The sequence below is a fragment of the Cibotium barometz genome, chromosome 12 (genome assembly GCF_041138505.1).
Source record: "Cibotium barometz isolate CiBa-2024 chromosome 12, ASM4113850v1, whole genome shotgun sequence".
NCBI classification, from domain to species: domain Eukaryota; kingdom Viridiplantae; phylum Streptophyta; class Polypodiopsida; order Cyatheales; family Cibotiaceae; genus Cibotium; species Cibotium barometz.
Genome location: NC_141057.1, coordinates 11,148,923 through 11,164,469, shown reverse-complemented (window position 1 = coordinate 11,164,469; position 15,547 = coordinate 11,148,923). Strand labels below are relative to the sequence as shown.

The following is a 15,547-nucleotide window of genomic DNA, read 5'->3' as shown; positions in this document are numbered from 1 at the left end:
AGGCTGATGGAGCTCGTCCCAGAGTAGTGACTGGACAGAGCCATCAGGTATGCATAGGTCGACAACCTCGACCTAGAGGCCCCCACCTACACTCGCACCACCATCGGAGGATCAAGGCCATCATCTTACACCATCATAAGACTTCCTCACGCCCACTCAGCTTTACCACTCTAAGTGCCGTGTCACCAACTCAGCTTTACCACTCTGAGTGCCATGTTGTGGCGCCCCATGCGGGATATCTTAGGATGATACGCAAGCCTTATGCTCTTTGTACATGGATCAGCCCTAGCAGCTCAGCATTGTCATTTTCTTTCATTTTAGTATCCATGATGATATATTCCATGGACATGATGTAATCCTTTTGGTCTCATAGGTCATTTTGGCCTTTTGTAGATGTTAATATAACTTTCTTTCTTTCTCTCTCTCTAGTGCCATCACAACCATCCCATAAAAATACCACACACTATTGTGCCAAAAACTATGACAACTTAAAAGCAAGTAGAAGAATAGAAGCTTTTAATTGAAAACAAGTTGGAAAACGTGGGGATCTTTTAAAAAAACAAATTAACCAAAAATATGAGTGAGAGAGAGAGAGTGAGAGAAAGAAAGAGAGAGAGATCTTATCATGTATCCTCCGACGGTGTACACAGGAAACAAAGAAGGAGCTTCACAAAGGGAGCAAAGCATAAAGGACCCATCAAGAATAGATAGTAAAAACCTACCTTAGTCATTGATAAAAACGATTAGGCCAAGCCTAGTTCATACATGCGAAGGCAAACCTTAAAACTGATTCTCTATGGACCCTTACAACAAAATATCAAGGTCATATAAACACACCCTCACAAGAGTTGATCTTAGTTAAGAACTCATAAAAATCAACAAAGTGTTGATGCCAAGAACACTTTAAAACTTTATGACGCCTTCAAGTAAATTATTTAATATTTTTGCCAATTACTGCCCATAAATATTGGAAGGTGAAAAAAGTAGCTATATGGTTGAGCAGAGAATTTGAAAATAACTTTATGCGCTATTTGCAAGAGAGTCGATAATGATCTGATATCCCTCAGGTACAGGGCCCTGGATTCGAACAGCCTCAGCGAGCTGAGGCAGATCCGCATTTACATCAAGAAACTTTGCAAGAAGTAAGAGCAAATGGAAGTCCGAAATACGCTTCACAAAAGCCAAACTTTTTGTGCGATCCAAATGCACCTTTAGATCTCTCAAAGTTGGCAGTATAGCACGGTTTTCGATGGGGAAAGTACATGACAAACTCCCCTGCAAAAGAAATTCATGTTAATACAAACTAAACAAGCTGCAAAAGCATAAAAATAAACACTCTACCACCACCACCTCCATTGTATAAATACATACCAGAAAGGTTGCTCTCCTACCATAGTTATGGGAAACGCCCAACGGACATGGAAATGAAAACGGTAACCACAGTTTTGAGGGGATTGAAATGGGAAAAGCCACATTAGCAAAGGAGATGAAAAATAAGGGGAGAGGAGAAGGAGAACAAGCAGAGGATAAAGGGTGCGGCCATGCATGAAGGCATCTACACTCATTAACGAGAGGGGTGCCAACCTTATAGGTTGTTCGCCCAAATTAGACTAAAGTATAAAGGAAGAGTTTGAACCGTGCTTACCACCTATTCACACGCACAATAGCTACTCATATTCATGAACATAGTAGGTAGTCATATTCAGGCAATTTATGCACACGCCCTTGGGATAGTTCCAGGCGTTTGCAGACCCTGATCGGTATTTCACAGGCAGCAGACACTAGAAACCAAGCAACATACATTACCAAAAAGTAGTTCATACCTTCAAATCACTGCCATACATCGAGCAAACAAACATAAAAGATGTAATGGACATGTTGTATCGGACAATCTCCCATTCTCAAAAGCTTCTAAATCACATACCTCGGCACAGGCGCAGGCACCAAGCTCCAATGTGCCTCTAGAGTCTATCCCAACTGTCATCAGTTCACTCGGCGCAGGCGCAGGCACCAAGCTCCAATGTGCCTCAAGAGTCTATCCCAACTGTCATCAGTTCACTCGTAGCCAATAATCAAGGATGGAACCGAAGCGTTATATTCCTCGTGAAGATAAAGACGAGAGGAAGGCCAAACTAGGGAAAAGGGTGAGCATCACAGGAAGAGGACTAAAGAATTCACAGCGAGACAAATCCATGAAGTTATGGTGAATTTAACTCTAGTAAGGCCTTAGCTTTTATCTTACAATTTGAAATTGCCTTTTATGAAGCAAAGTTTTAGAGAGATCACAACTCACACATGTGGAAATGTACATGAAAGGTACTTCTGCACATTGGTGGTTGGCCGAGAAGCTTTCAGGCAACACCATCACTACATGAAATGAATTTAAATATTAGTTTTATAAGAAGGAAGAAGAGCCCAAGGTGCATGCGAACATGGTGCCCGATGTGCACGGCACTACACGTCATGCAAACAAGGTATAGTATGCGAAGCACGGGGACAACTCAAGGATCACCCCGCTCTAAAGGTACTTCTGCACATTGGTGGTTGGCCGCCGAGAAGCTTTCGGGCAACACCATCGCTACATGAAATGAATTTAAATATTAGTTTTATAAGAAGGAAGAAGAGCCCAAGGTGCATGCGAACATGGTGCCCGATGTGCACGGCCCTACACGTCATGCAAACAAGGTAGAGTAGTATGCGAAGCATGGGGCGTACGTGCATACGTATGTATGTAATAGTCTTTGTGCGAGAGAGAGAGAGAGAGAGAGACTTGCATACATATGCAAGTCTAGATAAAAATGTGTACATGCATACATACGTATGTAATAGTCTCTGTACGAGAGAGAGAGAGAGAGAGAGAGAGAGAGAGAGAGAGAGACTTGAAACTGAGAACACAAAACGGTGTTTCAGAAATGGCATTTCAAGGTTTTAACAAAATGCGAAACACATTTCAATGTTTCAAGGTTTCAGCCGAGCTGAAACGCGTTTCAGGGTGACCATGGTCTAAGGTACCTCAACTCTTGCTTTAAGAAATTACATTTGCTTTGTTTTGCAAACAAAACTTCTCTGCTAAGAATATCTAATACAATTTTCAACCGTTGAGCATGTTCCTTTAAGATCTTGCTATACACTAGGATGGCGCATTAGTAAGTGCAAATGGTAATACCAAGAACTCATAATGGCCATATCTGATTCTAAAACCTGTCTTAAAAGATGGGAGAAACAGGAATAGGGTTTGGTCATGTGGGAGACATACACAGAGAAGAACAAGGGAGAGAGAGAGAGAGAGAGAGTTGTGGGGATAAGTCAACTCATCAATAGCATGAGTGTGTGACTCCCCTATCACACATGTATATTGCACTAGTACACATAGTGCACTTAGTACATTAAAAGTACTAAGTGTACTATGTACTATAACTTATGGGCTTGTACACACTATAAGGGTGGGCATAACGCCTTTACCCCAACAACCTCCCACTTAAAGGCAAAGTGCCCTTAAATGAAGGAAAAGAAAAATCAGCATGTACATGATAATATACAAGGCCATATCAAGGCTGAAACTGGCCTCATCCAATGCCCATCAAGTGTCTGCAATGAGCAAACCGCTCCGGAGACAAACTCTTTGTCAACAGATCAGCCGGGTTGTCATCCGTGTGAATCTTAACAAGCTGAATTTGCTTGTTCTCTATCACCTCTCTGATGAAGTGATACTTCACATCCACATGCTTCGTCTTTGCATGAAAAACAGGGTTCTTTGCCAACTGGATGGCACTCTGCCTGTCACAATGCAACGATGGAATATCCCCTGTATAACCCAAATCAACCACTAACCGAGATAGCCATAATGCCTCCTTGCAAGCCTCTGTGGCTGCAATATACTCGGCCTCTGTAGTAGATAAGGCTGTGCACTTCTGCATCCTGGATATCCATGACACAGCACCTCCTGTGAATGTAAAAACATAACCGGTAGTAGACTTCCGGTTATCTGGATGACCGGCATAATCCGAATCCGTGTAACCATGCACTAATGCATCCTGTTTGCCAAAACAAATGCACATATCCTGTGTGCCCTTCAGGTATCTCATGACACCTTTCACTGCTTCCCAATGCTTCTTGCCAGGGTTGGCCATGTATCTAGAAACCACTCCCACTGCAAATGCAATGTCCGGCCTAGTAGCAACCATGGCATACATGAGACTGCCACATGCTGAAGCATACGGAATCTTGGCCATATCAGTCCTGTCTCTATCTGACTGTGGGCTGTCCATAGCACTGAGTTTCACATATGGAGGCAAAGGAGTACTAGTCTTCTTCCCCCCGTCCATATTGAACCTCTGCAAGACTTTGCCAATGTATTCCTTCTGAGACAAATACAACACATGCTGATTTCTGTCCCGAAGTATCCGCATACCCAAGATGTGATTTGCATCACCCAAATCCTTCATATCAAAGGTTTGATGCAGCCTCTGCTTCAAGGTATCCATCTCTTTACGAGATTTCCCGGCAATCAACATATCATCAACATACAAGATGAGGATCAATAGACTGCCATCCAAAGCTTTCTTGGTGTACAAGCAGTGATCTATGTCACTTCTCCTGAATTTCTGGGATTTCATGAATGTATCAAATTTATGATACCATTCCCTTGGTGCCTGTTTGAGCCCATAAAGACTCTTTTTCAGCTTGCATACAAGCTTCTCCTTTCCAGTCACTGCATAACCCTCTGGTTGCTGCATATATATCTCCTCATGGAGATCACCGTGAAGAAAAGCAGTCTTCACATCCATCTGAATCAAGTCCAGATCATCATGCGCAACCAAAGCTAACACAGCTCTAAGTGTGGTCATTTTGACCACTGGAGAGAAGATCTCCTCAAAGTCCACACCATATTCTTGCTTGAAGCCCTTAGCCACTAACCTGGCTTTGTATCTTGGCTTTGCATCTGGTGCAACTTTGAGCCTGTAAACCCACTTGCATGGCAAAACCTTCTTGCCTGCAGGCAAATGCACCAACTTCCAAGTTCCATTTTTATGCACAGAATCCATCTCTGACTTCATGGCACGCTCCCAAAGAGCCTTGTCTGCCCTCTGTAAAGCCTCCTTATAACATGAGGGCTCCCCACAGTCAGTGAGCATCAAGTAGTCAACTCCTGGAACAAACCTGTCAGGGGCTCTGGAGGGTCTAGTGGACCTCCGTACCCAATGACCATCATTTGCAGGTTGCTGTCCAGCCTGCATATCACCCATTGGTGGCTCATGTTCCATGCCATAAGGCTGAAAAATCATGCCCGGTATCTCCTCCAACTGTGGTATATCCATAGGGATATCTTCTGCCATCTCTGGCTGTCCATTTGGACCATTTTCAGTACCATTTAAGGGCTGGTTTTCCTGCTGTAATGGCTGATTTACAGCCCTTTGTTGTTGTCCATGATGTCCATCATCATCAAAGATGACTATGCCAGGCTCCTGTTGCCTTGCAGGCTCCTTATACATGCATGTTTCATCAAAAATGACATCATTGCTGCGTATGATCTTTCTATTCACGGGATCCCAAAGTCTATACCCCATTTCACACCTGTCACCATATCCTAGGAATATGCATTTGTGAGACTTAGGATCAAGTTTGGTGCGCATTTCCCTGCGTATGTGCACGTACGCAACGCAACCAAACACTCTCAAGTGCTTGTATGACGGAGGCTTCCCTGTCCATACTTCCTCTGGCACTTTCCCACCAAGCCTCGTGTTAGGTGACCTGTTTATAAGGTGAACGGCTGTCATAACAGCTTCAGCCCAAAAACCATGAGGTAATGCAGCATGTGACAACATAGAACGGACCTTTTCCTGAATGGTCCTGTTCATCCTCTCTGCTGTCCCGTTTTGTGGAGGATCATAAGGAGTAGAGAGCTCCCTCTTGATGCCTTTAGCATCACAAAAGTCCTGAAACTGTTTGGACATGTACTCTCCACCATTGTCGGAACGCAAAGCCTTCAGTGTTTTGCCAGTTTGATTCTCAACAAGAGCAACAAACTTCTGAAACACTGAGAATGTATCACTCTTCAAACGAAGAGGATAAACCCACACCTTGCGTGTGGCATCATCTATAAAAGACACAAAGTATTTTGCCCCTCCCAAAGAAAGCTGAGGCATCTCACATACATCTGTATGCACAAGCTCTAACTGAGCATCTTTCTGTCCAAGAGCTTTCTTGTGGGGGCACTGCAGTTGCCTGCCATATATACAATGCTCACAAAACTAAAAACTTGAAAACTTTAGAGAAGGCAAGTAACCCAAACGAGACAATTGCTCCATTCCTTTGACACTCATGTGTCCCAACCGGCTATGCCACAGAAATTTCCGGCAGCTCGGTTGCATTTACATTAGCATGGTGACAAACACCTGCATGCATAAAGTAAAGAGTGTCCACCTTAGAGCCTCTGGCAACAACCAGTGAGCCCTTACTAATTTTCCACTTTCCACTACCAAATGTGGTAACATAATCAGCATCATCAAGCTGTCCAGTAGAAAGCAGGTTCTTCTTGATCTCAGGCACATGCCTGACATCATGGAGCATAAGCTGTGAGCCATCTGAAAATACAAGCCTCACATCACCTCTGCCAAGAATCTTGCATGCATGGTTATCACCCAAATAAACCACTCCTTCATTGCCAGCAGTATACCTGACAAACAAGTCTCTGCAACCTGTGACATGAAAGGAGGCACCTGAATCAATGATCCATGAGTGCATACCATGACCACCTGTAAGAAGTGAATGGGCATCAAGTGAAGAAGTAAATAGGACCTCATCCTCACTGCCACCTGCATGTGACACATTGATTTCTTCAATCTTGACTCCACTTTTGCCCTTTGGCTTTACATCTTTGGCTTCATCTTTCTCTTTGTCTTTGCCTTTTCCCTTTTCCTTTTGATCATTTTTCCATTTGTAGCATTGCTTTTTAATGTGTCCCTTTTTGCCACAATAATGGCATTCCAAATCCTTTTTGGAGCGAGACTTGCTCCTTCCCCTTTCTTGGCTTTTCCCCCTTTGCTGGGATCTCCCACGTGCATTCATTGCATTGGACTTTCCAACAGAGTTGTTTTTCCTGTTCATCTCTTCTTGAAGAAGAGCACCCTCAACATCTGCATATGACAACATAGCATTCGAATTGCTAGTGGCTGTCCTGAATGTATCCCAACTCTCTGGCAAAGTGCATAACAGAAAAGTGGCTTTGAACTCATCGTCCATTGCCAACTTTTGATTTATAACTTGGCTGACAATACCATTAAACTCATTGAGATGGGCTGTCATAGATGCCCCTTCCTTCATTTGAAGACCTATGAGTTTCTTCAACCAATACACTTTGCTTGAGGCACTCTGTTGGGCATACAAGTCCTGCAATCTCTGCCACATTCCCCAAGCTGTCTTCTCTTCACGAATGCTGAAAAGTAATGAGTCTGACACAGACAACATGATAGTAGATCTTGCCAGCTCATCCATATCTTCCCACTCTTCAGCAGTAAGAGAAGCGGGCATTACACCCCTTTCTTTGATAGGCTTGTGCTGCTTTTTCTGGAGCAACACATTGTAGCACTGGGTTTGCCAAATATCATAATTATGCGAGCCTTCAAGCTTCTTGATATGAAGCAATGAAGAGCTCTCACCTGTGGTTGCCATAGCAAAATGCAACCTGTCAATGCCTGACTCCCTGCAAAATGTGCAAACACTGCACCAAAAGCACACAAAGTGCTCACAGTTGTTCTCCCAAGCTTTATCTCCCACTGCGGAAGCACAAATGCAACTTTTCTCCCACTTTATGTGATGAAATCACCAAAATTTGGTTGCTGCAGATTTTGGACAGCACCTTAAATGTGCTCTGTTGCCCTTCCAAAGTACTGTACAACAGTACCAAGTGCTCACCAATGATGTACCAAACCTGTACCGGCAAGTACAACAACTGAAATTGAACTTTTTGGTCACTCAAAACAGTGTACAGCCATGCCAAAAGATGCACAAAGCTGTGCCAAATCTGTACCAACAGGTACAATAGCAATAAATGCTCTCCTGGCTGTCCAAATGAGTGAAAATCAGACTTTTACAGTCCTGTACACTGTATACAACAGTCCCGAACAGAAATTGGGCAAAAGCCCCTTGACTGCAAGCTGATTTTTGAGGATTCAAGACATAAAAGTCTTGCCTGCTGCTTTGCCAAGCTTAACAAGCATACGAACTTAAAAAGCCCCTTGATTTAAGATCAATTTCTGATCATACATGGTACATTGACGCACATGAAGGCATCCAGAGTGTTCACGATGCTTCCCCCTGGCCACATATACATCAAATACATGAAAGCCCCTTGATTTACAGGCACATTGAGTGCTTGTAAGGCATCAACACATTATCCACAGCATCAAATGCGATTGCCTGCATGCAAATCAACCAAATCGGCACAAAAGCCCCTTGATTTGCACTACAATTTGCTGCAATTTTGCCCAAATGTGCAATTTCTCACATCATACGGCATGTATGAGTGCTTAATTGCACAATTACATCAAAAGCCCCAAATTTCGACATTCAATTTCCTGCAAATTGATCCTGATTGTGACCAATTTCCTGCAAATTGATCCTGATTGTGACCAATGTCACCCAATTTTGCCAATTTTGCTCAAAAATTGAGCAATTTGGCACCTGTACCTGCTCAATTGCAAATAATGGACATAAAAATTCCCGAAATTGAAGCAAAATACCTCTAATTTGGGCTGAATTTGAGGGGCAATTCTGATTTGAGGGGCAATTCTGATGTTGACTGCTGATTCGTGTGGATAATTAGCTGCTGCTGCTGTAGAGGACACGTGGCTGTTTTTGGGCAGGCGAAGGACCAGACGGACAAGCTATGGCTTCTCTCGCAGTGATGAAGTGCGGTGTGGCAACAGTGGCGGGACTGCAGCAACGCCTCACGACTGGAAGGTGGGCTTTGTCGAACTGCACCTTGGGTGACGTGGACCAGCGCTGTCCGCCCTGCCTTCGCTAATGTGTTTCCGCTCGTTGACGTATTCGCCTAGCGCTTGCACGATTAGAGTCGCTCACGTAGCCAGCTTGTTGTATTACGCCTTCGCCTGCGTATTTTTATGCCATCGCTCCACGCTTTTCGCCTTCGCTCAACGCCTGGCGCTGCTTTCGCTTCAGTTTCGCCTAGCGCCAGCTTTGCTGCCTTCGTGTCCTTGGCTTCTTCGCTCGCCTAGAGCCAGCCTACACGCCTGAAGTCGACGGGCTCCCTTCGCTTGTGTTTCCGCCGCCTCCTTCAGTGGCTTGCGTTACACGTACTCGCTCACGTTTAGCAGCCTGTTGACGCCCGCCTTGTGGACCAGCCTGTTCAAATTGCAGCTGCCTTGTCCTCAGCAACATGAAAGAAGAAAATCCCACTTCTTTCTCCTCGAAGGAACTGAAGGCTCTGATACCAGTTGATGGGAGAAACAGGAATAGGGTTTGGTCATGTGGGAGACATACACAGAGAAGAACAAGGGAGAGAGAGAGAGAGAGAGAGTTGTGGGGATAAGTCAACTCATCAATAGCATGAGTGTGTGACTCCCCTATCACACATGTATATTGCACTAGTACACATAGTGCACTTAGTACATTAAAAGTACTAAGTGTACTATGTACTATAACTTATGGGCTTGTACACACTATAAGGGTGGGCATAACGCCTTTACCCCAACATTAAAGACATCACCCAAATATATCCTAATCTAATGGTAACCTATCCTCAGATCTATCTGCATGAAGTATTGCACTCCACAAAGCTGATCAATAAGGTCATCCATCCTCGGTAATGGATATTTGTTCTTGTTAAAACCCTTATAATCCACACACACGTTCGTGAGGTATTGCACTCCACAAAACTGATCAATAAGGCCATCCATCCTCGGTAATGGATATTTGTTCTTGAAAGTAAATTTATTAAGACCCTTATAATCCACACACATTTTATCCTTCTTGTCCACTAGAAGAATTGGTGCTCCCCAAGGTGATTTGTTAGGCCCCACATGCCCCATCCGGAGATACTCCTAAAGTTATCTGCCTAAATATTGGTTGTGCCCCAAGTCTAAGCTCAATTTTATGGTCTACATCCTTGTTTGGAGGTACATGCGATAGTTCATTTAAAAACACGTCAAAAAATTGGGACATAATTTCTCCAAAAAGTTTCCCTTCAAGAGAATGCACACTCCAAAGATCAACACACTTCAAATGATGCCGTATCCATGGGGGAGAACTCAAACTAGCTTGTTGGTCCCCAACAACAAATCTCTCAAGAAGAGAATTGCATCACCCATTTCTCCCTTACTCAAAAATCAATGGATTGTCCAAACCACAACATTTGGTTCAGCACCCGATGTGCTACTATGCTCATTACGAATGCACCACAAGTTGAAATGTCAATCGTGCTATTGTGCTCGTTATGAATGCACCACCCATTGAAATGTCAATCATGCTAAGCAATTGAGTATACATTTGGCCTACATTTCATAGCTTCTCCTCTAAATGTGATTTACATGTAGGTGAATAGGTAATTATAATAATTATCAGCATCAAATGATGGTGGGTGGAGTCATCTAGAAGAAGTCATTTTTGTTAAAGTTCTTACCCTTCCATGAAGCCCTTCCACATGTACTGAGCCATGCCAGGAACTCACACCAGGATATCAATCCATGGAGCCCTTCCACATGTACTAAACCATGCCTGGAACACACACACAAGGGTCTATACCTACCCTTCCATGGTGTTCCTCCACATGTGTATAGTCAGAAATATAACAGCCACACAGTACGTCAATAAGTTTTTGCCCATACCATAGTGTGGTTAGATGAACTAACTTCATAGGATAACTCTTCCTTGCCTAATTACAAAAAAACAATGCAATTGTGACAACTTGAACCACACATGGATCATCCATTCGCCTGACCAACCCCAAATCCAAAGATGCCTTCCACCTCCCAAACATGTCATGTCAACACAGTTGGTTTTGCTAATGGGATCGTTCCTTATGGAGTTGGGCAGGTTTGAGAAGAGAAGACGGGATAATCCAAAGAAGAGAGTGTTCAAGGCCATAATAAGGGATCTAGTACCTTGGAAGTATCAACGCAAATTGAAAAAACAAAGCCTCATGAAGATGGAGAATCTTTGTAGACCCCCACCCTATTCGTCCAGATATGCAGGAGGGTATGTCACATGGTATTGAGAATTAAATACGCAGTTATGTCAAGGCAAATGAGAAGGACTAGGCAAATTAGAGGTATTGGAGTTTCACTATAACAACTCAGTGCACGGTGCAGCAAGATATATGTCACCAGCCTAGACATTTCCTAGTATGAAAGAGGTCTGGTGGATTCCAAGACAAAAATCACCAAGGATCGCGACTCTGGATCCCATAATTTGTATGCTTTGGCATGAGAGGTATATCCAAGGGATTTGTACTTCCTGGACTTGGATCTGTCAGAATCAAGGATATAAACATAGGCATTACAACCAAAAATCCTAAAATGAGACACAAAAGGTTTCTAGCCTTCTCTCTAGTCATATGAGAAACCGCCTTTGTAGGAGAATAGTTGATGATATAAACAACAGTGCTCACAGCTTCTCCCTAGAAAGAGGGAGGAAGATATGGTGCAAGCCATATCCTTCATAGTCTTGTTCTTGCATTCAGCCACACCATTTTGGTGAGGAGTGTGAAGTGTGGAAAATTGACGGCTTATACCTTTCTGTGAGCAAAAACTATGTCGGAGCGGATTTGTCGAACCTTCTGTCGCAATCTCGACCATATTGGAATGAATTCTTGCCCTCCGCTTCTCACGCTAACATGTGGTAGTCTATTAACCCACATAGTGGGTTGGGGTCAACTTAAGCGGAGGGAAAGAATTCATTCCAACACCCCCCTGGATGTGATGCCCAAAGCCAAGCAGTAAGAGCCGATGAGGCCATGATACCATGAAAGAACGTTGAGCATTAAACACTAAGCGAATAGATGCGCAGCACGCGAAAGATGGCCATCAACTAGCCGGGTCCCCTCCGCCCCACCCAAACATCCCTCCACGTTCTTTCATGGTATCAAGAAAGTAGTAAAGTAGACCAAGATTAGTCATCTCAAAGGTATGACTCAGAAGATCCATAATCATAGCAGTGCGGTCGGGGTCGGATCCAGTGAGAATGAGATCATCAACATACAAAATGATAATCACAATGTGATCCTCCTCTATCAAAACATAAAGGTTATTGTCCGCAGGAGTTCTCTCAAAGGAATGAGAGAGAAAGAAAGCATCAATCTTTTGGTACCATGTCTTGGGAGCCCGTTTAAGGCCATAAAGAGCTTTCCACAAAAGATAAAACATGGTCCTCGAAACAATCGCAGATAAACCAAAGGTGGTTGTTCAACATATATTTCCTCTTGAAGGTCCCCATTGAGAGAGGCGGTGTAAGCCCAGCGGGGCGTGAAGTGACAGACTCAACCACGTGTCCAAGAGATAAAAATATAAAGAGAGAGAGGGGAGAGAGAAAAGGGAATGGGGATCTTGCATAGTACACCACATTGAGCGGGGAACAGGCCCCCCCCCTTTCAGGAATTTATTCAAGAACAATCCACGGGCACGCTAGCCAGGATCAATTCAATCAATGAATACAAAACAAACAAATATGCCGATGTAGGATATCCAAGTCGATGTTGATGTCAACGTACAAGATCTCTGATGTCGAGCACACCACGGGGATGACCCATGAGTATCTCTCACCGGGTTAGTACCAAATCCAAATATCCAAATCTAAATCCAATGAATCCAAATCTAAATCCAATGAATCCAAGTCCAATGAATCCAAATCCAAATCCAAATCCAAGTCCAAGTCCAAGTCCAAATCCAAGTCCAAGTTCCATGTTCATGTCCAAGCTTCATGTCCAACCTATATGTCCAAGTTCCATGTTTATGTCCAAGCTTCATGTTCCATGTCCAAGCTCTGTGCCCAAGTTCTCCATGTCCAAGCTATATGTCCAAGTCCAAGAAACACTCGCTCATCCCATGAGTAATCTTCACAACTCCTATAGCCTTGTCCATGAAGAAAACCATGGAAAAGCTCTTTCTCGCAAGAAAACTGATATAAAACCTGTTTTTAATGGTTTTTGGGTGATAAAAACATCTAAAAAGCAATTTTTAGGGTTTTTGGAGCAGTTTTAGGATTTCTGAATTTTTTAGGGTTTCTGATATTTCTGTCCGTACATGCGTCCATATCACCCATGCATATGCCCATACAAGTCTAGGGATGACCGTACATCGGAAAAGCATGTTGGAGAAGTTGTTGATGGCGAAGAAGAAGCTCTCCATAATCATAATGATGTCCACACATACTCCACGATCTCCTTCAATCTTCAATGATCTTGTTCATGGTACTACAAGAGAAGTCCAATCTTTTTTATACTTGTAAGAGACCCTGCTTTTTGCTAAAAAGCCTTCATGCTTTTGCTTTGCCTTTTTAAGCTTTGCTTTTCGCTTTTTACTTTTATTAATAAAATATTACTCAACTTTTGGTGCTTTGCTTTTCTTGCTTTAAGGCCTTGCTTTTTGGCCTTAGAGATGCTTTTTGAGAAAACGTCTTTAAGCTTTTTGGTTCGGCTCAATCTCCTCTTTTCAATGGTGCCCTTGGCTCGCGGTCAACCTGTTTGACTTTTTGCTTTTTCCCTCCTTTTTGACCAAGAATGGTGCTTTTTCTTAATCAATCCTTATGGACCTTGTCCCCATGTCTTCTTCCACCTGTCTGGTATCTGGGCATGGATTTCATTATGTGAAATAGAGCTAGGAGGGCCAAATAGTTACATGCGGACTTGACATCCATCTGAAAGATGGGCCCAGAGAAGTGAGCAGCAATGGCAAGAACAATGCGAATGGTGGTATACTTGGCGGTGGGAGCAAAAGTCTCTGAGAAGTCCTCGCCTACCTTCTGGGCATAGCCCTTAGTCACCAAGCGGGCTTTATACTTGTCGAGTGAACCATCGGCAAGAAACGTCACTTTATAAGTCCATTTGATGCCAATAACCTTCCTATGAGAAGGGCAGGGAACAAGTTCCCATGTGTGATTTCTGTTAGTGGCATCCATTTCCGCCTCCATCGCAAGCTGCCACTCATGAATTTGTAAGGCCTCCTCTAGTGTGGAAGGCTCCGCATGATGCATCAAGTAAGTCATCAATGCAAAATTAACTGTAAGCATGCCAGCACTCTGAGGTTGTAATCTGGCAGATCTCCTCAATCCGGATGGAGCAATCCCAGATTGATAAATGGTCAGAGAAGGGACTTGAGAATCCTACAATGTAGAGTGAAGTCACTGTCAGAATACGCAGCGGAGATGATGACCAGATCTGGGAACACGAGAGCCAAAAAAATGCAGGCAGAAAACAGCACAAGAGAGAGAGAGATGTAGGCGTGTAACTCTGCTCTGATATACACAAGAAGATCCCGGTATGATACAATAAGTGGTGGGGGCAAAGGGGCCTATATATATGCCCCTGGGAGAGCAGTCGGCCAGCATAAAAGATGCCCACGACTGCATAAATGCAGTCGGCCAGCAAAAGAAGTGTCCACGACTGAGTGAATGTAGTCGGCCAGCAGTCCAGTAGCCCATGCATCACCTGTGTGCAGTCGGCCAGCCACAGGACTGCTGTTGGGACAGTCGGCCAGCCCTAGAGTGCTCTTGCCAACCTCTGGCAACCCTCCCCACCACTAGAAAAAATGGAAAAAATAGGGGAAAAATGCGGGGAGTGAGGAAAAATGATAAAACACCTCATAGGGGCGGGCACACCCACGACAAAGGCCCTAGTGTATAAATCTAGACAGGAGATGACTTCTAACACCCCCTCTCAGCTCCTGACTTTGTGAAACCACCTACAGGGAGCTGGGGTGCCGCCTAAGCAAATCCTAAGAGAGCGACTTCGTGAAGAGGTCCACCGTACTGTCCTCCGTCGAACAGAACTCTAGCAAGATGTCATCAGCAACAATCTGTTCACGAACAAAGTGCCTCTGGATGACCATGGGTTCCTCCAGTAAAACTGCTCCTGGGCCATAAGTAGATCTCCTCGTGTCCGGATCTCCTCCCCAAACCGAGTCACTCCAACCGTGGAGTCGGACTCCATCCAACAATCCCCCTCCTGTGTACAAGAGTCCATAATCCTTCGCATGCCGCAGAAACCACAGGAAACACAATCCTACCTCCCAAAGAGTCATCCGCAACCATGAGCTCAACTGCCTCATCAGGAAGCTCCCGTCCAATCTAGTGTCCATCAACCAGATCAATGAACCATACAACTTCTGAGTCAAAGAGACATCACACTGCTCACAAGGATCAACACCTGTTACGGTGCACAAACAAGTCCTGGAAACCTGATTAAACCTGTCAACCACCCCCTCTAAATTCGGAACCACAAAGCCTGGAGAAACCACCTCCTTCTGCAAGTAAGCACCTGTCACCTGCCTGGCTTTCCGAAAGGTCCCCGTGGAAGGAACATCCTCAACAACTGGAA

The 15,547-nt window shown here is 44.1% G+C and overlaps 1 protein-coding gene across 1 annotated transcript in view; it reads right to left on the bottom strand.

Moving 5' to 3' along the window:
- Positions 1-825: 825 nt before the first annotated feature.
- LOC147633052 (NPL4-like protein A) overlaps positions 826-15,547 on the bottom strand; it is a 38,866-nt gene continuing 24,144 nt past the window's right edge. Inside the window, exon 2 of the mRNA XM_086806050.1 lies at positions 826-1,275. Within this exon, the coding sequence (XP_086662176.1) occupies positions 1,021-1,275 (255 nt within the window). The 3' untranslated portion in view covers positions 826-1,020. The remainder of the gene's footprint in view (positions 1,276-15,547) is intronic.